Source organism: Camellia sinensis, chromosome 1 (assembly GCF_055761805.1).
Source record: "Camellia sinensis isolate YWXY chromosome 1, ASM5576180v1, whole genome shotgun sequence".
Taxonomy (NCBI): Eukaryota; Viridiplantae; Streptophyta; class Magnoliopsida; order Ericales; family Theaceae; genus Camellia; species Camellia sinensis.
In genome coordinates this window covers 253,621,136-253,643,974 of record NC_138961.1, presented here as the reverse complement: position 1 = coordinate 253,643,974, position 22,839 = coordinate 253,621,136, and the positions used below count along the sequence as shown (strand labels likewise).

Below are 22,839 nucleotides of genomic sequence, written 5' to 3'. Positions count from 1 at the left end.
TACTAATTTAACCCAACCCAACTAATCAACAGGCCATCTCAAAGTCAAATTCATGGGATTAATTTTGAATGGTTTTGATTTGAGTCGGCGCGACTTTATTAAGCGGTTGACCAGTTTTTATGTTGTTTTTGGCGGAGAGATTTAAGGAGGAATTTAGAAAGAGAAAGGAAAAATGTGTGTGAAATTAGGTAAAATCTAAGTATATTTTATTTCATTTTACCTATCTTTTCTATTTCTTTTTTCAAATTCCTCATCAAATCTCCTAACCAAACACAACATTAGTATTTGTTAGAATGCAAACTTTTCCTCCTTCCTGTTACAAAGAAAATGGAATGAGTGGACACTAGGGATTTTGACGCAGTTTTCATTTTGATTGTTTTTTTTTTAAATTAACAATACTATATATAGGTGGTGATTGACAAGTAATTTTGGGGTTAAAATAGTCACAAAAAATAAAATAGATTATTTTAGTCATAACAAATAAAATATCACATCTAACCCATAATCATTACACTATTTTTTCATAAAAAAATCAAAAAGTTAAAAAGTTCTTCTCAAATCAAGTATTTTAGTTGAGACTAAAATAGTTAAGGGCCATGCTACAGACCCCCACTGGGGTGACCCCCACTGACAACCCCCAGTGAGGTGTCACCCCCTCATTCGCTGGAAAAAAAAAAGAAAAGGAAAGCAGTTTTTGACCAATGGGAGAAGACCCCAGTGACCTCCACTGGGGAATAATGCTTGGGACCCCCTTTTGGGGGTCACCCCCTCACCCCCTTTGCCACGTGGCAGGGGTGATTGGAGGAGCAGGAAAAAAAAGAAAAAGAAAAAGAAAAGGTAACCAATGAGAGAGAGAGGGGGTCAAAGGGGGTGGGGGGAAAAGGGGATGAATCATTACTCTTTTTCAATAGTTAAAAAAGCCAAAAGTTAACTCACTTCCCAAATGGAGGCATAGTATTAGTGTACTAATTAATATATTAATTAACGATGTGACATAATTTAAAATATTTTTGATATTTATAATTTATACAATGAGTTTGGTCAATAATAATGTCATAACTAATATTAGTACAATAATTAATACAGGTAGCATTACTCTTTTAAAATAAACTTTTTCTTTGTCACAGACTTCATCTCAGCCGCTGATCTTCTCAAATTTTTAAGCGTAACCCTATGGGCGGAGGAGGAGGAGCACACACGCCACCAACAACGCCTTTTCCCATTCTTGGCAATTGTTTTGTAGGTGCGTGAGTTGTTCTTTTAGCCTATGTTTGGAAGCTGGGTTTGAGGGTTTTTTTTAGTTAAAATAATCACAAAAAATAAAATAAATATTTTTAATTTAATAAAATAAAATATCATATTTAACTTATAATTGTTACATCTTTTTTCTTACAAAAAAGTTGAAAACTCTTCAATATTAGACTTTTTAATCTCAGATTGACTAAGATAGTCAAAAAAATCAAAAATTAAAAAACCAAAATGTTAACCCATTTCCTAAATGGAGCCTTAGTCTTCATTTGACAAGTGATTTGGATTTAGATTGTGACTAAAAAAATATAAGATAAATTATAAATGCATTCTCTAAGATTTGATTAAAATACGAATCATTTTCTGTGATTTTAAAAATTACATTTCACCTCTTGAGGTTTCAAATTTCATAACATATCGCTCATTTTATTAAATCAATTAACAGTTTTTAATGATGTTAAAAATATGTTTCAATTAATAATTTAGGTAATTTTATTATTGTGTAGGAGAGTAATTATGAATTTTATTTTTTAGTTAATTCTGTTAAATAAAAAATTATAATAAGGGAATATTTGTAATTTTTCAAATCATAGGGACAATCTGTATTTTAAACAAATCTCAAAAATATACTTATAATGGGATTTTTATTGATAAGTCCAATTTAGAAGTGTTTTAACCTAAGAAGTCCATGAAGGAATTTTTTAACCCATTTAGTCCCATGTATGTATAGTTTTATTCCATAAAAGTCCATTTTCTTGATTTACACTATTTTCTTGGACACTTATGCCATTATATTTAATTTTGATACCCTTATAAATATTTTTTCAACGATTAGCAATTTAATGATGTGAACATTCATATTTTAAAATTCACATTTGTAGGAATGTAAATTGGCCCGTGGGCAGCCCGAAACCCGCCCGCGAGCCAAGGCGGGCCCGGCCCGTTGACAATGTGAATATTCACATTGACATGTTAAAATTCACATTAATAGGAGTGTAAAATTGGCCCCCGTCTCGTGGCGGCGCGAAACCCACTCGCGGCCCGGGGCGGGCCCGGTCCGGCCCGTTGACAATGTGAATATTCACATTGACATGTTAACATTCGCATTGATAAGAGTATAAAATTGGGCCGCGGCCAAAAACCAGCCCGTAGCTCGGGCGAGGGCCCGGCCCGCCCCGTTGACAATGTGAATATTCACATTGACATGTTAACATTCACATTGATAGGAGTATAAAATTAGCCCGCGCCTCGTAACTGCCCGAAACCCGCCCACGGCCCGTGGCGCAGGCCCGGCCCGGCCTGTTGACAATGTGAATGTTCACATTGACATGTTAACATTCACATTGATAAGAGTATAAAACTAGACAGCAGCCCAGGGCGGGCCCGACTCGGCCCGGCCCGGCCCGTTGACAATGTGAATATTCACATTGATATGTTAACATTCACATTGATAAGAGTACAAAACTAGACAGCAGCTTAGAGCGGGCCCGACTCGGCCCGGCCCGGCCCGTTGACAATGTGAATATTCACATTGACATGTTAACATTCACATTAATATGAGTGTAAAATTGGCCCTCGTTCCGTGGCGGCGCGAAACCCGCTCGCGGCCCATGGACGGCCCGGGGCGGGCCCGGTCCGTCCCGTTGACAATGTGAATATTTACATTGACATGTTAACATTCACATTGATAAGAGTATAAAATTGGCCCGCGGCCCATGGACGGCCAAAAGCCCGCCCGCGGCCCAAGGCGGGCCCGGCCCCGCCCGTTGACAATGTGAATATTCACATTGACATGTTAACATTCACATTGATAAGAGTGTAAAATTGGCCCGCAGCCCGTGGGCGGCCCGAAGCCCGACCGCAACCCGAGGCAGGCTTGGCCCGACCAGTGACAATGTGAATATTCACATTGATATGTTAACATGCACATTGATAGGAGTGTAAAATTAGCCCGCGCCCCGTGGCTGCCCGAAACTCGTCCACGGCTCGTGGGTGGCCCGGGGCGAGCCCGGCCCGGCCTGTTGACAATGTGAATATTCACATTGACATGTTAACATTCACATTGATAAGAGTGTACAATTGGCCCGTGACCCGTGGGCAGCCCAAAGCCCGACCTTGGGACAGGGCGGGCCCGGCCCGTTGGCAATGTGAATATTCACATTGACATGTTAACATTCACATTGATAGGAGTGTAAAATTGGCCCGTAGCCCGTGGGCGGCTCGAAGCCCGATTGCTGCCCGAGGCGGGCTTGGCCCGACTCGTGACAATGTGAATATTCACATTGACATGTTAACATTAACATTGATAGGAGTGTAAAACTTGTCCGCTGCCCGAAGCTCGCCCGTGGCCCGGGGTAGGCCCGAACACAAACCCGGGCCACCTCGGGCCGTCCACGGGCGTCGGGCCGGCCATGGGACGCGAGTCAATTTTACACTCTTATCAATGTGAATGTTAACATGTCAATGTGAATATTCACATTGTCAACAGCAGTTGGGTCGGGCCCGTCTCGGGCCGCCCACGGGTCGTGGCGTGTTTCGGGCAGCCACGAGGCACGGGCTAATGTTACACTCTTATCAATGTGAATGTTAACATGTCAATGTGAATATTCACGTTGTCAACGGGCCGGGCCCGCGTCGGCCCGGGACCGGGCTTCGGGCTGCCCACGGGTCACGGGCTAATTTTACACTCTTATCAATGTGAATGTTAATATGTCAATGTGAATATTCACGTTGTCAACGAGCCGGGCCGGACCCGCCCTGGGCAGCGGGCGGGCTTCGGGCCGCCCACGGGGCACGGGTCAATTTTACACTCTTATCAATGTGAATGTTAACATGTCAATGTGAATATTCACATTGTCAACGGGCCGGACCGGGCTCGCCCCGAGCCGCCCATGGGACACGAGTCAATTTTACACTCTTATCAATGTGAATGTTAATATGTCAATGTGAATATTCACATTGTCAACAGGCCGGGTCGGGCCCGCCCCGGGCCGCCTACGGGCCGTGGGCTAGTTTCGGACAGCCACGGGGTGCGGGCTAATTTTATACTCTTATCAATGTGAATGTTAACATGTCAATGTGAATATTTGCATTATCAACGGGTCGAGCCGGGCCCACCCAGGGCAGCCCACGAGCCGCAGGCGGGTTTCGGGCCGGCCACAGGCCGCGGGCTAATTTTACACTCCTATCAATGTGAATGTTAACATGTCAATGTGAATATTCACATTGTCAACGGGCCGGGTCGGGTCCACCCCGACCCGGGCCCGGGCCAGGGCCAGGGCTTCCGGCTGCCCACGGGTCATGGGCCAATTTTACACTCTTGTCAATGTTAATGTTAATGTTAATATGTCAATGTGAATATTCATATTGTGAACGGGCCGACCCGGGCCGACGGGCTGGTTTTGGGCCGCCCATGGGCTGCAGGCCAATTTTACACTCCTATCAATGTGAATGTTAACTTGTCAATGTGAATATTCATATTATCAACGAGCCGGGTCGGGCCTATTTTTTTGGCTTGTGGGCCAGCCCGGCCCGACTCGAATTTTTCCGGGCACCCACGAGGATCGACATGAGCCGGGCCCCTACACATTGACGATATAACCATTTATATTGACGGTGTGAACATTCACATTAAGGGTATTTTGGTAATTATGTCACCCATAGGACTTATTGAAACATAAGAAAATAATGTGAACTAAATGGAACATAAGTAGATGAAAAAGGTATTTTGGTCTTCTTATCTCAAATTGGACCTAATGGAATAGTCAAAAAGAATATGGGTTGGATGGAATAAAACTCTTAGAAAATGAATTTATCAAAAACGCTCCCTAAATTAAATTAAATTAAATGTCTTCCCTAAATTAAATTAAATTAAATGTCTCCCCCCGTCTTTGTCTTTGTCTCCTCTCCTGTTATTTTATATAAATTTCCATTCTGTTGGTGTTGGTTTTCAATTAATTAATTCAATCAAGTAATGTCCATGTGCAGATCATTTGGCAGACGAGATGAGCTGAGAAATCTTGCAAGTTCTTGGAATTTATTTACATACTAAAAGAAATTGTCCATTTTATTAGATATCATATCGGTGTCAAAACCGGAAGCCCACTTGTCTCTCACTTTATTGTTTGTTTGAATACCCACCCCCCAACCTTCTCATATTTGTCGAATTAACTTTTGCCACACTCCATTCACTCTTTTGATAGAATAGCAAAAAGCCTTCTTTTTTTTTTTATTATTATTTAAAAAATGGCAACTTCATTGCATTTTTGTGGAGTCAAAAATCCTCACCCTTCTTTTTCGAGGACAAATTTGAATTGCCAGCTTCGTTTTGCTGTATCTGCGGCTTCACTTCCTGGATTATGTACTAGAGCTGTAGAAACTTCCTGCACAAGGAGAGTTTTAAGAGTGAATTGCGAGGGAACAACTGTCAATCAAAATTGTGATGGGGTCTTCCATGAGCTAACATGCGTTATGAAGTTTGGTGGATCATCAGTGGCCTCATCTGACAGGATGAGAGAGGTTGCTGACCTTATTCTCAGCTTCCCAGAAGAGAGGCCTGTCATAGTTCTCTCTGCTATGGGAAAGACTACTAGCAAGCTTTTACTGGTATACTTGATTCTTACTGTGTTTCATATTTTGTTATCTAGTCTTCAAATTTTTTCCATCGTCTGAATAAGGTGTCAACTGAAATCGGTCTTTTGTGTACCAGGCTGGAGAAAAGGCTGTCACTTGCGGTGTTTCCAATGTCTCTGATGTTGATGAGTTCAATTTTGTGAAAGAATTGCACCTCAGGTCGGAAATCTTTTTTGCTTTCATGTTCCCCCTCCTCCCCCCTCTTGTCTGGATGATGAAAATTTGCATTTATATTTTATCTTTTAAGTTCGTTCTTATTGTACATATATATGCATTATTAGGACTATGGATGAGCTAGGAATTGACAGGTCCACTATTTCAAGTAAGTTCCTTCGTTTCCATGAAGTTCTCTTGTTCTATGTTGATATGAATTGAATTCCTTCAAGTTGTATGGTCTTAATTGTTACATATATATATATATATAATTTTTTTTTTTTCTTTCTGTAAAACAAACTTCAATGTATTAACTAGTAACTTTTCATTCATTATCTTGCTGCTATATCCCAATCCCACCACTTACACACTCTGCCATTGTCTATTTTTTTGCGTCATGGAACGATGTGCATCAAATTCTATTACTTCTTTGGAGAACATTTAGGCTGCTGCATATTTGGGAAAATTAAATTGCAGAAATAGTACACTGAGATATTGCCTTTTATAAAAGTAAACCAAACTCTTATTTTAAAAAATAAACAACATTGGCAACCTAATGCCAATTCAATGAAATAAAAACTTATTCCACATTTATGATTTTCATGGACTTTTGATTTACCTAGTATTTATTTATGGGGTATAAATAATGTTCATTGACCATGTACTTTTTCAAATGATACTAATACTTTTTTTTTTTAAAGTGAGATGTTCATGCATTCTTACTTGTGTATGTTTTGGTTATGTTTTTAATTCTGAAAATATTTTACAGCACACCTAGAAGAATTGGAGCAACTTCTGAAGGGAATTGCTCAAGTGAAAGAGTTAACTCTACGTATGAGAGACTACTTAGTCTCATTTGGGGAGTGCATGTCGACAAGAATTTTTGCATCATATTTAAGCAAAATTGGTGTTAAAGCTCGCCAAGTATGTTGTTTTCTGATAGTTTATCTAATTTTTTGTTTTTTTACTTGCTTGCTTATCCCCTTTGTTTTACATTTGAGATAAACTTGAAAGTCTAGTATTGCTTGATAATTTTTTTTGACCTTATATGAGACAGTACTAGTTAAACCAAAAGGAAAGATTCACATGTGATACGAAAAATTGAAATGGTCAAGTACATGTAGGCTTTTGATTGGTGTGGTTATTGATTTATTGAGTTCCATGAACAATTTTGTTGTATTGTAGGTTGTCTATTGGATTTCTACTTGTGCATGCATATCATTATCTGAGGCATCTTGATCCTTTTGAATCTTCATCTACCCACATCCCATTTTGCAATAGTCTTTTACTTATGAAAGAATGTTGGAAGCCTCTTTACTTCTTTCAAGCTTGTAATTTGTGGTTGAAAGAAGTACATATAACTTGATTCCGTAAACGTCTTTTGGACATTGACATTTGTCTCAGTTAAATGACTTTAAATGTTTCTTTCTGTTAACTTTCTGACATATAACCTAACCCCCTAAATGTAAGACATATAACTTTCTGTCACCTGTCCTGCTGGTTAAAATGTCTGTTGTACTTTCAGGTACCTTATTAATGATTTCTCTGATCATGATTAAATACAATGATGTGCATCATTTTGCAGTACGATGCATTTGATATTGGTTTCATAACGACAGATGACTTCACAAATGCGGATATTCTGGAAGCAACTTATCCGGCTGTTGCAAAGAGGTTACACAGTGATTGGATTAGTGATCCTGCAATTCCTATTGTTACTGGCTTCCTTGGAAAGGTCTTCCTGCCTGTTGTTCCTTGATAGTTTTCCTCTTTAAAAGTCATTATCTGCTTGAATCTTGACCATTTGAGCGACTATCTTAATGATATTTTAAATCCATTATGATTGCAGGGCTGGAGATCTTGTGCAGTGACTACATTAGGTAGGGGTGGTAGTGATTTGACAGCCACAACCATTGGTAAAGCCCTGAGGTTGCGAGAAATTCAGGTCAGTGCTTACCCTAAATACATTTATGTCAGAAGTTGTTCATATATCTGCATATGTATACATGGATATGGGATAACATTATAAATAGCATACTATGGAACAGTGTGAAACAGTGTATTCTTATGAGCTCTAGTTGTATGAAATTTTAATTCAGATTCTATAATTTGTAATTGCGCGACTTCCATACAAGTTTCTAGACAAATAAGAACTTGTTTTTCAATCCATTACAGGTGTGGAAGGATGTTGATGGTGTTTTGATGTGTGATCCTAACATATATGCACGCGCAAAACCTGTGCCATATCTAACATTTGAGGAGGCAGCAGAGCTTGCTTATTTTGGTGCTCAGGTATCATTTTAGGGAAATTCTACTATACACACCTCTTACCATATGCACCCCTAAGTTATATCATTTTCTTCTTTAATTATGACTAATTTTCTTCTTTAGTTATGACCTTGTTTTAATTATGACTTATGAGATCTTTGGTTATGCGTCATGTGTGGTTTGGTTATGATTTTTTTTTTTTTTTAGTTATGACTCTGAAAGTATGAAATTGTGTCATTTTCTTCTTTAGTTGTAAGGTGCATACGGTACACACCATTTGAGAGTTGTGCACCATAGTCTTTCCCATCATTTTATGGCATGCATTGCTTTGTACTTATTATTAATTTTTTGCATGGGCTTGGTATGGCCTCGGGTTATAATTTGCATTTGCATGAATTATCTTGTTTCTATTTGTGCTTTCTTTTATGCTTATCCTGTACAAAATCTGTCACAGTAGCTCGAATTACTAGTCACAATAGCTGGATTTGCAGCTGAATCTTGTCGGGGGACTTTCTGCATATGGATTTAGATTGATAATTTGAAGCAATTGTCCAAGTTCTCATGCAAAGTACGAGGGAAAACTTCCCCCCACCTCCCACCCTCCCAAAAAGAAAAAAGAGTATGGGAATTTTAAAAAACAAGAAAGAAAAGGTTGAGTCTGGATGCCAAATTTCTGGAACCAGCCAACAGATTTTAGCTCAAATATATCCTCAGCATTATTCAGACCTGCTCTCTTAATCTAAATCTGGCCATATATGAAATTAATTCGATTTTAAGAACTGCTCCTAACCTGACCACAGTTCTTAACTGGCAGTAAAAACTCGATTTATTGTGTTTGTCCCTAGGACCTTTTGACTGTGCTTTTCTGGATAAAAAGTAAGACTGGGTAATTGTGTGGTTGAACTCACTGGATTTTTCAAAGCTATGAACCTTATTATATTTTTTCTTATCATGCTTTTTGATTATTTCTAGTTGCTGAAACTGGTGAACTTTTTTTTTTAAACCAGAAGTACTTTTGATGACCCTTTGGTATACACAAGTTTGTAACTCATTAATGCATCCTAGATACTTGTTGGTTGCTGCATAATTTGACAAAGTTGTAAGTTGATAGATTGCTTTGCTTTGATTTGATAAATAATAATGAATTTGCTAGATGCATTGTTTTTGTGCTTTTAAAGGTCCTGCATCCACAGTCCATGAGGCCGGCAAGAGAAGGTGATATTCCTGTTAGGGTTAAGAATTCTTACAACCCTAAAGCTCCAGGTACCCTCATCACTAGAGCAAGAGATATGAGTAAGGTGTGTAGCAGCATCCTCTGCAGTAAATGAAACTCATTATTTTATAGGAAATTTAAACAGCTTATAACATGCAATTTTCTAATTCTAGGCAGTACTGACTAGCATTGTCTTGAAACGGAATGTGACTATGTTGGATATTGTTAGCACTCGCATGCTTGGTCAACATGGCTTCCTTGCCAAGGTAAAGGAGCTAAATATTGTGTCAAGTGCTTTTTGTCCTTGGGTTGGTTCCATTGCTCTTCTAAGCTTTAATGCACTATGCATGGAATTGACTTCTGTGCAGGTATTCTCAACCTTTGAAGATTTAGGCATTTCTGTGGATGTTGTAGCTACAAGTGAAGTTAGTATTTCCTTGACTTTGGATCCATCAAAGCTCTGGAGCAAGGAGTTGATTCAGCAGGCAAGCGTACGATAGCGTTCTTCGTCTAGGTTTTCATCCCCACATAGTTCATGTTGACTGTTTGGAAAAAATAATTTTGCCATATGGATGATCACTTTGAATGCATGAACCCCTTTAATGGGTGCACATGTTGATACTGTATGCAAGGAGTCTGATAAAATGAAACCCTAATTATTTATAATCACTTTACCAAATGCAATATGCTTTCAACCTTTTTGGTATTGGGTATAGTGACAAAGTTTTATCTTCTCTAGTGCTTCAACTGTGAATTTCTAACCTTGTTTGGTATTGTGGGTGAGAGGTGTGGTTAGAGGTAGTCCGGGAAGATGGCGGGCACTTCGATGGCTTGGGATCACCGGAGGTGGAGAGGAGGAGGTCAAGGCAAGCTTGGAGAGGGAGAGGTTGGCAGTGATAGACCTTTGAACACTAATGTAAAGTATGAGAGAGTGTTTTAGCATAAGACTTGGTTGTATTGTTGTTGTTGTGTCTCGCTGCATATACGATACGTTATATAGGCCGCAGGAGTATTGGAGCCCAAGCAAACTGTTGGACAGGTGGCTCGTTCTCCTCAACCCTGCCAGAAGTGATATAAGCCCTTCTGCCGTCTGTGGCTTGCCGGCAGGCGGAGAGCAACGTTTCGTGGCAGGCAGAAAGTAACGTTTCGTATATGCATCGGATGACATGAACGTAAGGTCATTGTTGCCTCTTCTCCAAGCCTGGTCAAGATAGAGTTGTCTTAGCAAGAAGACAACTATCTCGACGATCCCATGACCTCAGCCGCCAGTCCAGTATCCTCTGATGATCCCGAGCAGTAGTGCCTGGGTCCTGCTCCCAACCCAGGCATCCAAGTAGATAAATGGGCCAGGGCCCACCTTAGTGTTTAAGAGAGCCAAGGGCTCGCTTCCAAGTGACCAAGTAGGAGAATGGGCCACGGGCTTAACTCAATGTTTAAGAGAGGGGCTTGCTTCTGAGCGATCAAGTAAGAGAATGGGCCGCAGGCCTATCTCAATGTTTAGGAGAGCCATTGTTTATCAATCCAAGTACAAGTGAGCCGGGGGCTAATTGTATTGTTGTTTGGCCTTGGAGCTAGGTATGAAGGACCATGGGCCCTGCGGGGCCATGGTGCTGCCTGTTGCAGGGCTCTTCATATATAGATATATTTGGGCTTGTATATATGCTCCCGCTTAGGCTAAGCATATAGTTTTGGTTGCCTTGGCACATGACGCCCGTAGGGCTCGCCATGTAGTAAACATACGACATGCCCGACGTGGTGCCTTATTGGTCTGCCACGTGGGTGGGGTTTTGGTGATGTGGGCTTGCCACGTATTAAGCTTGATACAAGTACCCACAATAATGCCCCCCTGTACAGATACTCTTATAGCTGATGAGAGTATTTGTGCATGACTATGTTAAAAAGTTTTGGAAAATATTAACTCATGCAGACAAGTATTCAGATAGAGATGTCTAAAATTAAGATCTTGATATAATAGGGGCATTTGGATTGCTCATGGAGAGTTTACATTTTAAATTTCATCCGGTACGAGCCGGCCGGATAAAGATGTGGGCTTGTTGGGCGATGGCTTGATTCCGGGGAATTTCTACTACTTCACAGGAGATTTCGGCTTCATTCCATAGGCACCAGATTCCGCCTCTCACCCTTTCCATACCGCTAGGAGGGGGGGCAATGGTCTTGGTGTTAGGAAAGCCCATGATTTGGCTCATGAACTGGGCCTCGCTTCCTTCTTTTTTTGTGTTTGTGATGATGACGAGGTGGAAGCGTCTGCTAGAGTGTAGGTGCATGTAGTGTTGGAGGAAGTTGGGGCGAGCAACACCCTCAGTGTTGAAGAAGAGGATGTTAAGTGAAATGTTGAGCGGGATGTTTGGCTGGGCACTACGGGAAACGCTCTCTTCTTCTATGTTGAGATCTGCAAGGCTCTCTATGTCCCATCCAAGTCCCAAATCTTCATTTGGGTTTACCAATGGCGCTGACATGATAGAGATGTGGTGGTCTAGATCTCTTTCTGTCGGTCTTTGTGAGAGGATGTTGATACGGATCCTCTCGAAATATGGGACTAACACCTGATTTGCCTGGCAGGTGGATCCCTGGAGAGTGAGGTTGATTTCTTGGTTTAGCAAAAACCAAGTATGGGACAGTGGTATTGTGTAAAGTTCTGGAATGGTTAGTGCCTTGTACCATCCTCTTATTTTACCCCGGAATTCTTCCGGCACCTCTACTACTGTATGAGCAGATATTGGGTGTGAACTTGTGAGTTGATGTTCCCCTCATGACGTGAGGTGCAGCCCGCAACACTAAATCACCTTCTTGGAACTGTCTTGGTCGTACCAGAGTATCATAAGCTTTAGCTATACGGCTCTGGTAAACTCTAAGATTAGTTTGGGCCTTGTCCCTTCTTTCATCAAGGACTTCCAGTTCTGACGGCCTGGAGTACGGGCTAATTCCGCTTCGGAGGGCCATGCGAGCTGATGGTATGGTAATTTCCACTGGAAGGATGGCTTCCGTGCCATATACCAACGAAAATGGGGTCATTTGAGTTGGTCTTCTTTTGGATGTTCTGTACGCCCAGAGCGCCATTGGAAGCACATGTGCCCAGTCCCTTTGATAATCCTTGAGAGTCCTTGAAAGGATTCTAAGGAGTGTTTTGTTGGTTGCTTCAGCTTGTCCATTGCCCTGGGGGTAGTAAGGCGTTGATTTGTGGTGTGTGATGTCGTAGGAGACTAAGAGTTTCCCCACTTGGCAGTTGACAAAAGGGGTCCCGTTATCTGACAGGATTACTCTAGGAATACCAAAACGACATATAATGAATTCTCGAATGAAATTGGAGACGGCGGCTCCTGTTGCCTTCTTCAGGGGGATGGCTTCTACCCACTTAGTGTAAGTCTCCGTGGCCGCTACGATCCATATGTGTCCCTTTGACGGTGGAGAGATGGGGCCAATAAGATCCATAGCCCATGTGTGGAAAGGCCATGGTGAGCTCGAACTATGCAGATCGGTGGCTGGTGCATGAATAAGGTTACCATGGAGTTGACAGGGTTTGCAGCGTTTGGCATATATTTTGGCGTCTGCTTCCATGGTAGGCCAATAATAACCTATATGCAAAAGATGTTGGAATAGCTTGGCTCCGCCTTGGTGCTCCGGCCCATGAGCAAGTTCTAAAACTTTATGGATTTCTGCTCCCGATAAGCAACGTAAAGGCTTCCCGTCAAATCCATGCCTGAAAAATTGCCCTTCTTGCAAAAAGAATTTCGAGGCTCGCTTCTTGATTATTGCAGCTGCAGAGCGATCTGGCGGCAATGATGCTTCTTTGAGGTAATCTATATACACCTGACGCCAGTCGGAGGTGATTTCTGCGAAATTGCATTCAGCTTTTGGAGGGAATTCCTGGCATTTGGTGCATTTTCCCTGAAGGTCGTTTGCTTCTTTGGCCATAGTAGGCCAATAATATCCCTGTCGTTGTAGCCTCCTATAGAGGCTCACGTCTCCTGTTCCGCAAGAACGATCGTGAACCCCTTCTAGCTTAGACTTGGCTTCGGCAAGGTCGATGCATCGTGCTAGCAGACCCCCAGGCCCTCTGTAGTAGAGGACTCCTTGGTAAATTGTGAAATGTTTGATTTCGCACAAAGGTAATTTACCTGAGGGGGCGCGGAGCTCATCGATGATTGGGGCTCTCCAGTCGGCGGGTTCTTTTTCAGGAAAAATAGTTGTTACCGAGCACGGCATGGAGCGCTTCAGTACTTCTATCTTAGTTGACTCTTCCGCAAATTCTACTTTAGAAGCCAAGGTAGCGAGGGCGTCTGGGTGTCGATTGTTGGAGCGAGGAGCGTGTTCTATCCTTACCCTGTCGAATTTGTCTGTCAACCTTTGGACAATGGTTCTGTATGAAGCTAAAGGCGGCTCTTTGATAGCATAGTCTCCATTGGTCTGCTTGACCACCAAATTAGAGTCGCCTTTGATACATAAAAGACTTACTTCTAGGTCGAGTGCTGCCATAAGTCCTAATATCAAGGCTTCGTATTCTGCTTCGTTGTTAGAGCATTTAAAATCTAGTTTATATGACAAATTGACTTCGGTTTGATTTGGGGAAACAAGGACTATTCCAGCTCCTCCCCCTTTAGAGGTGGACGATCCATCGAAACTCAAACTCCATTCTCCTTCGGTGTTTACTTCAGCTGCTTGGAACTCATCACCTGGCAATTCGTCCGAAGGCGGTTCATGTTCTCCACTAGGGAAGTGAGCTAAGAGGTCGGCAAGCGCTTGACTCTTGATGGCCTTGGGAGCTTTGCAAGTGATGTCATATTCTGCTAATGATAGGAGCCAGCGAGCTGGCCTGCCGGAAAGCGCTGGTCTAGTGAGGAGAAAGCGGATAGAATCACTCCTGGTCATGAGATGGATGGGGTAAGAAAGAAGGTAATGACGGAGCTTCTTGGCTGCGAACACTAGGGCGAGGCAGTGTCGTTCAATGGGGGAATATCGGACCTCAGCCCCTTGGATGACTCTGCTTATGTAGTACACGGGCCGTTCAAGTCCGTCAATTTCCTGGGCGAGCAGAGCGCCGACTGATTTCGGCGTGGAAGTGATGTAGAGGAGTAAGGGCCTCGCCGGCTGAGGAGGAGTCATGGAGAGAGGGGATGTTAAGGCTGATTTCACTCCCTCGAATGCTTGTTGGTGTTCCTCATTCCAAATGAACCTGACATCCTTCTTCAGTAATGAATTGAAGGGTTGTGTTATTTCGGCCATAGCTGGGATAAACCGTCTCAAGTAGGATGCCCGACCAAGGAAGGTTCTCAACTCGTCTAGACTGGTTGGCCGTGGCATATTTTTGATGGCGGCGACCTTTGCTGGGTCGGGGTCTATCCCATGGCGATGAACGATACAGCCAAGGAACTTGCCGGCGGTGACTCCGAATGCGCACTTAAGCGGATTCATTCTGAGTCTGTATTTCTTACAACGTTCAAAAACTCTTTGGAGGTCTTTGAGGTGACTAGTCTCCTCTTTGGATTTCACCACCAAATCATCAATGTAACATTCCAAGGACTTGTGCAACATATCATGGAAAATGGCTGTCATAGCTCTCTGGTATGTTGCTCCCGCATTTTTCAGCCCAAAAGGCATTACAGTATAGAAAAAGTTGCCTATAGGAGTGCGAAATGCTGTCTTTGGGGCATCCTCTGGAGCCATCTTGATCTGGTTATAGCCGCTGAAGCCATCCATGAATGAGAACATATGATGACCCGCCGCTGAATCAATCAAGGTGTCTATGTTTGGGAGTGGGAACTCATCTTTGGGGCAAGATTTGTTTAGATCTCTGAAATCGACACACACTCGAATTTGACCGTTCTTTTTGATAACTGGGACGATACTAGAAAGCCAAGTGGGATGTTGGATGGGTTTGATGAACCCTGCTCCAAGCAGCTTCACCACTTCGTCCTTGATGTTGAGCTCCACCTCGGGCTTATAAAATCTTACCCCTTGCTTGACTGGGCGAGCCAGGGGGATGACGTTCAGACGGTGCATGGTAACATCTTTGTCTAATCCTGGCATTTCTTCATATGTCCATGCGAAAACGTCCGAATATTTTCTAATCAACTCGATGAGGGGCCCCCTCTGTTCTGCTGGGAGATCTTTGCAAATGAAGATGGGACGCCTGGGTTCTCCTTCAGAGGCTATGTTGATTTCTTCCAGTTCTTGTTTTTGGGGCCTAGGGCCATCCTGTAAACACTCTGGAGCAGGTCGGACTTCTTGCAATCCATCTTGCTTGGCGGGGACTTGGTTAGGAGATGAAATGGCTGCCTCGAGGGGTTTAACTTTTGAGCCTTTGGCTCCATCCAAATGAGTTACCGCAGGACAATGGGATTTGTCAGAGTGTTTATCCGTTGCTGGGAAAGCCACAACTTTTTTTCTCTTTCTGCTCTTCTTGTCTCTACTTTTTTTCTTCTTTTCCATTGGCGAGCGTTGGGCCAGCGCAGACAAGGTGTAGCAAGAGTGATCTTCTCCACTTAGTTCACGATGGACAATTGCTACGTCGTCTAGCTGGGGGTCGGCATTGGTAACATTTGCCAACCCCTCACACCGTCATAAACGGTATATCACTCTACCATCTTTTGTTTGAATCCTGGTGACTCTAGGGAGCTTTCTTGAGGGCTCTGATTTGGTGAACGTCTTTCTACGAGGTGGTGATGAACCTTCTTCAGAGAAGTCATCCCAATCAGGTACAGGAGTTCCTCGAAGTGGCAGGGGAGGTTCGTCTTCGTCGACATGATTGTAAAATACTGCATCTGCCATGTGAGCTTCATCTACTCGAAAAGGCTTTTGAGAGCCAGCTACGGCTACTACTTCATTGTTGTAGATTGCTTTGACACATTGATGGTAGGTGGACGGAATCGCAGCATATCTATGAAGCCAAGTTCTCCCTAGGAGAGCCTGATAGGTCGTCTCTGCTTCTATAACATGAAACTTAGTAGTAGAGCGAATCGGTCCCACTACTAAGTCTAACTGGACATGACCCATGGTTTTAATTTTTTGGCTTCCAAAACCGGTGATGGAGATGGGTTGTCTGACTAAGTGCTTTTGTGGGATCCCGGCCGTCTGGAAAGTAGAATAAGGCATCACATTGAGTGAAGCTCCTCCATCCATGAATCCTCTTTGAAACTCCATCCCATTGATGAATACTGGGACGTATAGGGGACGGTTATGTGGAAATGGTACTTGTTTGTCGGCCTCGGTAAAGGTTATTGCCAAGGAGTTATCCCGAAATACTTTTCTCACTGATCCGCTTACGCTCATGCATGTTTCACCATTCTGCTCTGCAAGTCTTAAAAAGGCCTTGGTGGCTTCAAAGCGTGTTGCTTCAGACAGGCCGAATTGGTCGAAGAACCATTTGAACTTTGTCGATTTCTTAAGTGCTATCACACGTCTAGTCTCAAAATCCGGACAAGTGGGAGCTGGGAGTTCAGAGAGCTCGCACACCATTGGCTCTTCCATCTCGTCATAATGCGAAAGCATCATGACCGTCTTGCCATTATCCTTATGGCGCGAGAGAGGATCTTTCAAGACATCTTCTGTTTGGCGAGGTAACTCCAAAGCGTCTTCAGACATCATCTTTCGAACTAAGGATCTGAGTGCCCAGCATTCCGTAGTAGGATGTTTAACAGAACGATGGTATATGCAATAGTCTGCCCGCGCTTGATCCTTTTTGTTAACAGGTTGCCTTGGCTCGGGAAGGTGAACTTTTCCATCTTCCACCCAGGCATTGAGGAGTGCCTGTGCCTCATTCACTGAGATAGGTAATGGTGGGGGAATTTGATCGAACTTTCTCTTTTTTGCCTGCGGGTCTTCTCTTCCCCAAGAGGAGCCCTTGGCTGCATACACAGCGTGGTTGCGTCGGTTAGGCCTCCATGAGGAAGGTTGAGGTACTGTTGGTCGCCATGAGTGGGGTTGCGGTGCTGTCATTCGTGCCCCTGCTCTTACTGTTTCACTTATGTTTCGGGCCGCAGCACATAAAGCGGAAAAGTCAGGGAAATGGTGGTTAACCAGCTGGAGTTTATAAGTCGTGATCATTCCTTCAATGCACAATGATACCAGCTGGTGTTCTTCCATTGGGTCTTGAATGTCTACTGCTTTTTCCCTGAAACGGCGCACGTAAACGAGGATGTCCTCCCCAAGTCGTTGTGTTTCCCTCATAAGATGAAGGGTGGTTAACCTCTCTTCAACATAGAAGAACTTGATGTAAAACTTTTTTACCAAGTCTTCCCATGAAGAAACAGAGCCAGCAGCGAGGTTAGCATACCACGAGAATGCTCGATCTGTGAGAGATTTGGAGAATTCTCTCATGCGGAGGTTTCGGTCTTCTCGGTGAGCTCCAAGGGCGTCAAGAAAGCGTGAAACATGCTCCCTGGCGTTCCCTTTTCGTCCGTCGAAGCGAACAAACTTGGGTACTGTATATCCCGCCGGATATGGAAGACTTGCGATGTGAATAGGGTAAGGAGGACGGAGATCCAATTCTGGGGAGGCAGGGATGTGACCTTTGTTTGTCTGAAGTAGGCTATGTATGTGCTCTTTTACGACCTCCAATGTTAATGGCTGGGAAGGGTTCTGATTTGCCGGAAGAGCTGGAGAGCCAGTCGGAGCCACCGCGATGGGAGCTCCACTAATGGACCCAACTTGTGGTGGGGATGTCTGGCTGGGAGCTAATGGAGGGAGCGGGGGGGCTGTTTGTCCTCCCGCTTGGGTTCGCGAGTCGTTTTGCGTAGCGAGGTTGGCTTCTGAGCCATTTTGGGGTAATGGCAGAACGCCATTTTGAGATGATGTAGGAGGGTTAGATGATGATGGGAGCGTAGGTGCCCTTTGTAAGGCCAGCAGGGCGTCCATTAAGAGTTGTTGGTTCTGTTGAAGGGAGGTGACGCTCTCAGTCAATACACGTAGCTGATTTGTTATAACCGGTTGGGAGGATTGTTCTTCCGGAGAGCCACCGGAGTTGTGTTCCGAGGTCTCCGCCAGGATCTCCCTACCGCCACCTTGGGACGTCGCTACTCCAGTTCCAGTGTTCTTTTTGGGTGCCATGCGAAGCGAGCACCACTCTTCCCCAGCAGAGTATAATGTGGGTGAGAGGTGTGGTTAGAGGTAGTCCGGGAAGATGGCGGGCACTTCGATGGCTTGGGATCACCGGAGGTGGAGAGGAGGAGGTCAAGGCAAGCTTGGAGAGGGAGAGGTTGGCAGTGATAGACCTTTGAACACTAATGTAAAGTATGAGAGAGTGTTTTAGCATAAGACTTGGTTGTATTGTTGTTGTTGTGTCTCGCTGCATATACGATACGTTATATAGGCCGCAGGAGTATTGGAGCCCAAGCAAACTGTTGGACAGGTGGCTCGTTCTCCTCAACCCTGCCAGAAGTGATATAAGCCCTTCTGCCGTCTGTGGCTTGCCGGCAGGCGGAGAGCAACGTTTCGTGGCAGGCAGAAAGTAACGTTTCGTATATGCATCGGATGACATGAACGTAAGGTCATTGTTGCCTCTTCTCCAAGCCTGGTCAAGATAGAGTTGTCTTAGCAAGAAGACAACTATCTCGACGATCCCATGACCTCAGCCGCCAGTCCAGTATCCTCTGATGATCCCGAGCAGTAGTGCCTGGGTCCTGCTCCCAACCCAGGCATCCAAGTAGATAAATGGGCCAGGGCCCACCTTAGTGTTTAAGAGAGCCAAGGGCTCGCTTCCAAGTGACCAAGTAGGAGAATGGGCCACGGGCTTAACTCAATGTTTAAGAGAGGGGCTTGCTTCTGAGCGATCAAGTAAGAGAATGGGCCGCAGGCCTATCTCAATGTTTAGGAGAGCCATTGTTTATCAATCCAAGTACAAGTGAGCCGGGGGCTAATTGTATTGTTGTTTGGCCTTGGAGCTAGGTATGAAGGACCATGGGCCCTGCGGGGCCATGGTGCTGCCTGTTGCAGGGCTCTTCATATATAGATATATTTGGGCTTGTATATATGCTCCCGCTTAGGCTAAGCATATAGTTTTGGTTGCCTTGGCACATGACGCCCGTAGGGCTCGCCATGTAGTAAACATACGACATGCCCGACGTGGTGCCTTATTGGTCTGCCACGTGGGTGGGGTTTTGGTGATGTGGGCTTGCCACGTATTAAGCTTGATACAAGTACCCACAGGTATTATGTCTTCTTTGAACAGGAGCTTGACCATGTTGTGGAAGAACTTGAAAAAATTGCAATTGTAAATCTCTTTTAGAAAAGATCAATTATATCTCTGATTGGGAATGTTCAAAGGTCATCGCTGATACTAGAGAAGGTAGTGTATCATACTATACTTTAGAGTCTGTTTGGACTTCTTGTTTTTTGTGTGGTATTTTATTTTTTGGTGGGACTGGGTGACTCCCTTGTCCTGTGGTGATGCATTTGTGTGGATTACGTAATTTTAATTTATCTCCCTTCTGTTCTTTTCTTTCTTTTTCTTTTTTCTATAACATATATATATCTTCTCCAACCCCTTATTTCTTGCATATTGTGGGATAACAAAATGTTTTGGACTTGTAACCATCAATGTAGTAGGGTATGATTGGTGGGAATTTGACTGAAGAACAATTTGTATTTCAGTTTGCAAATGCACTTCTAGATCAGAATTTTGTCCATTTTTAATAAAAGTTTCCCTGTTGAATTTGTTGTAGTATTCTGTTGACCCTTTTTTTTTTCTTTTTTCTTTTTTTTGTGGGGGGGTGGGGGGGGGGGGGGGGGGGGAGTCCAAAAAAGGGGGTTTTAAAAGAAAATGTGTTCACTTTGAACCACAGTTTTTGACTTCCCACGTAAATGTTCTATTCAAACTCATCTTAGCGGTCATTAGGAAATCACTCTTATTCGTTCTTTCAAACACTCAAGTAATCCCCTATATTCTTGATCTTTTGTGTTCTCTATTGCATGGTGAGTAGCATTGTTCACCCTTTAATGAAGCCAGATTCGACCATCATTGGCTTCTCATTTGTGTATGACTATTTGGTTCTGATTTTGATTCTTTCTCTTGGGTGCATTTTCTGGCAGGTGTTTCGTGTCCTTCGCACCAATGGGGTCAATGTTCAGATGATCCCTCAAGGTGCATCTAAGGTATTTAGACAACCATATCCTTTTCTCTCTTGCATGTATTTTTGTATGGCATAATTCAGCTCTCAGACCCACGATGAGGTCTTTATCACAATGATCACCTATTCACATATGTTCAATGATTCAGGATGTAGCACTAATTGTGTCATTTTAGTAAATTCTGATTTCAAAAGTACCTTGGTAATAGTAATTTTAAAAAATATAAATAAAAAAAATGAAGGGGACAACATCAGATCATCGGGAATAATAAATTTTGTTCTCATCTAGTAACTCTAAGTTGGACCCATTCTGTTATTGTTTCCAATATTGCGTCTGCATAGACATGCTTGCACTGGATGTGGTTATGAAGTCTCGAGTTTGCGGAAGAAAATGTTTTACATTTTTTTTTCTTCTCTTCATCTGTTTTAAGAGAATATTTCGTTGTTGCTGCCATCCAGGTTAACATCTCATTGATAGTACATGATAGTGAGGCAGAACAATGTGTGAGGGCTCTCCACTCTGCCTTCTTTGAGAGTGATATGTCAGAACTACATTGGGAATGTGGATCTCAGAATGGTTCCTTTTCAGTGTTGCCAAATGGATGTTGACTGGCTTCTAGATCAATGGTAATTGATGTGTTCTCTAGATATGGTTACATTTTAAACCGAGGAGTTAACTGTTACAATTATTAGGATGTAGTATGCAAAACTATTCTTGTTTGATGGATATCAAATATATCCAATGGTTTATGCAATAAGGTCTTTGTAGCAGTTGACTGTGTCAGAAATAGATCAAAGACTCTTAGATTTTATTCTAAATTCACTTGTATTTTTTTTCCTATTCATTTTTTCAAAGGACCCGTTTTTGTCCTCTGTACTGGTGGCGGGCAATTGGATAATGGAAAATGCATTCTGTTGTAATAGCTATTATTATCCTCCAGTGTGGATGCTTTTGGTTAAAATAGTGGCCAGAGGTGGTTTTTTATTCAGCATTTTTATTTGAATCATTAACACTACTGTTGTTACTGGATGGATGGTATCAAATTGCAATGGAGGTGAACAAAATACTTCGGTCATGTGTGTGGTCTTATTTTACAATTTTTGTTAGCCTCTGAAAATTACTTATATTGGTGAATTTGGTCAACCTTCCCCTGGAGGAAGGGGCAGGGAAATGTGCCCAACAAGTTTTGATGAGCGCTGCTATGTTAGTTAGCAGTATTAGTAGTAGGTTTTTTACTTTTGATGACAGAAATCAAAATTTGGTCACTGCAACATTACTATTACTAATTTATGAGCGCAAAAGACTACCTACAATGAGACCCCGGCCAATTGCCCCACGTAGTTATGAAGAGGGCAATTAGGTGTCAAGGTAAGTGAGATTTCAAGTTTTTCTTTGTTTTTTTTTAAATGCAGTCCCAAGTGTATGTAAATTTGTCAGGCTAAGTTGAACTAAGGAGCTTCAAATATGCTCAATTTTGATTTGTTTACCTGATGAAATAGTTTCAAATAAAATTAGTAAGTTAAACACGAGTCGAAGTTAAATACCCCCACCAAAATAAAAGTTCAACTCCTTGAAGGAGGTTCTCGACAATTTGCTCAACAAGAAGGGGAAATGAAATTTGGTATAGTTTTGTAGATATGGAGTTTATGTCGTGAATGGATGTGGAGAGAATCACTCTTCTTTCTTTGACATTTGATGTTGTCGATCCTTCTCGGTTTTTGAACACCTGAAAATGACATCCTCTGCATGTTCTTTCTTTGCTATCCATCCCTGGAAAGACTTTCAATGAAATTCAGTCCCTGACTGCTTTAGAAATACAATTTCTGAACAGATCAAGTGTTGTCAGCAATTAACATAGGCATGGGGCACCATCTCATAAACAGCCTGACCTAGGCAACAAAAATACAGGATGATCACTATATGGAAAGTGAATCAGCAATGATTTCCTCAGTAGCAGCAAAAGGGAGAGAACCCTGGAAGAAGATGCAGCCATCCTCGAGTAAGAAGCGGTGTTGCTGGTGCATGTGCTTCCTTCATGTGTAAACTAGCAATGCCCTTTCAATTTCCAGCATTAACCTTGAGGTTATGGGTTCAACTCACGGGGCAACCACTTTGTGCACTATGCTAAAAGTTAAGTGTATACCCAATCTTTCCCCTTCCAAATACACATTAATGAATACTAATTGGGTATTGTTTTTATGAAGATCCATTTCTTCTGCATACATGTTTGGAGGAGGGACCAT

The 22,839-nt window shown here is 42.8% G+C and overlaps 1 protein-coding gene across 2 annotated transcripts; it reads left to right on the top strand.

Moving 5' to 3' along the window:
- Positions 1-5,207: 5,207 nt before the first annotated feature.
- LOC145806252 (aspartokinase 1, chloroplastic-like) lies at positions 5,208-21,584 on the top strand. 2 transcript variants are annotated; one of them, XM_082902706.1, is made up of 13 exons: positions 5,208-5,853; positions 5,957-6,039; positions 6,162-6,202; positions 6,803-6,957; positions 7,619-7,768; positions 7,883-7,978; positions 8,209-8,325; positions 9,480-9,599; positions 9,688-9,780; positions 9,883-9,999; positions 19,698-19,814; positions 20,558-20,620; positions 21,055-21,584. In XM_082902706.1, the coding sequence occupies exons 1-11, from the start codon at positions 5,494-5,496 to the stop codon at positions 19,752-19,754; spliced, it is 1,389 nt and encodes a 462-aa protein (XP_082758832.1). In that variant the 5' UTR covers positions 5,208-5,493; the 3' UTR covers positions 19,755-19,814; positions 20,558-20,620; positions 21,055-21,584. The 2 variants fall into 2 exon arrangements, with proteins under 2 accessions (XP_082758832.1, XP_082758828.1); XM_082902702.1 differs by having other exon boundaries at positions 9,883-10,005.
- The last annotated feature ends 1,255 nt before the right edge of the window (positions 21,585-22,839 follow it).

Coding starts and splice junctions, on each gene's coding strand:
- LOC145806252 (XM_082902702.1), top strand. CDS start 5,494: ATGGCAACTTCATTGCATTTTTGTGGAGTCAAAAATCCTCACCCTTCT. Junction 9,600..9,687: donor GAGCAAGAGATATGAGTAAG/GTGTGTAGCAGC, acceptor TTCTAATTCTAG/GCAGTACTGACTAGCATTGT. Junction 10,006..19,697: donor AGTTGATTCAGCAGGCAAGC/GTACGATAGCGT, acceptor TTCTTTGAACAG/GAGCTTGACCATGTTGTGGA.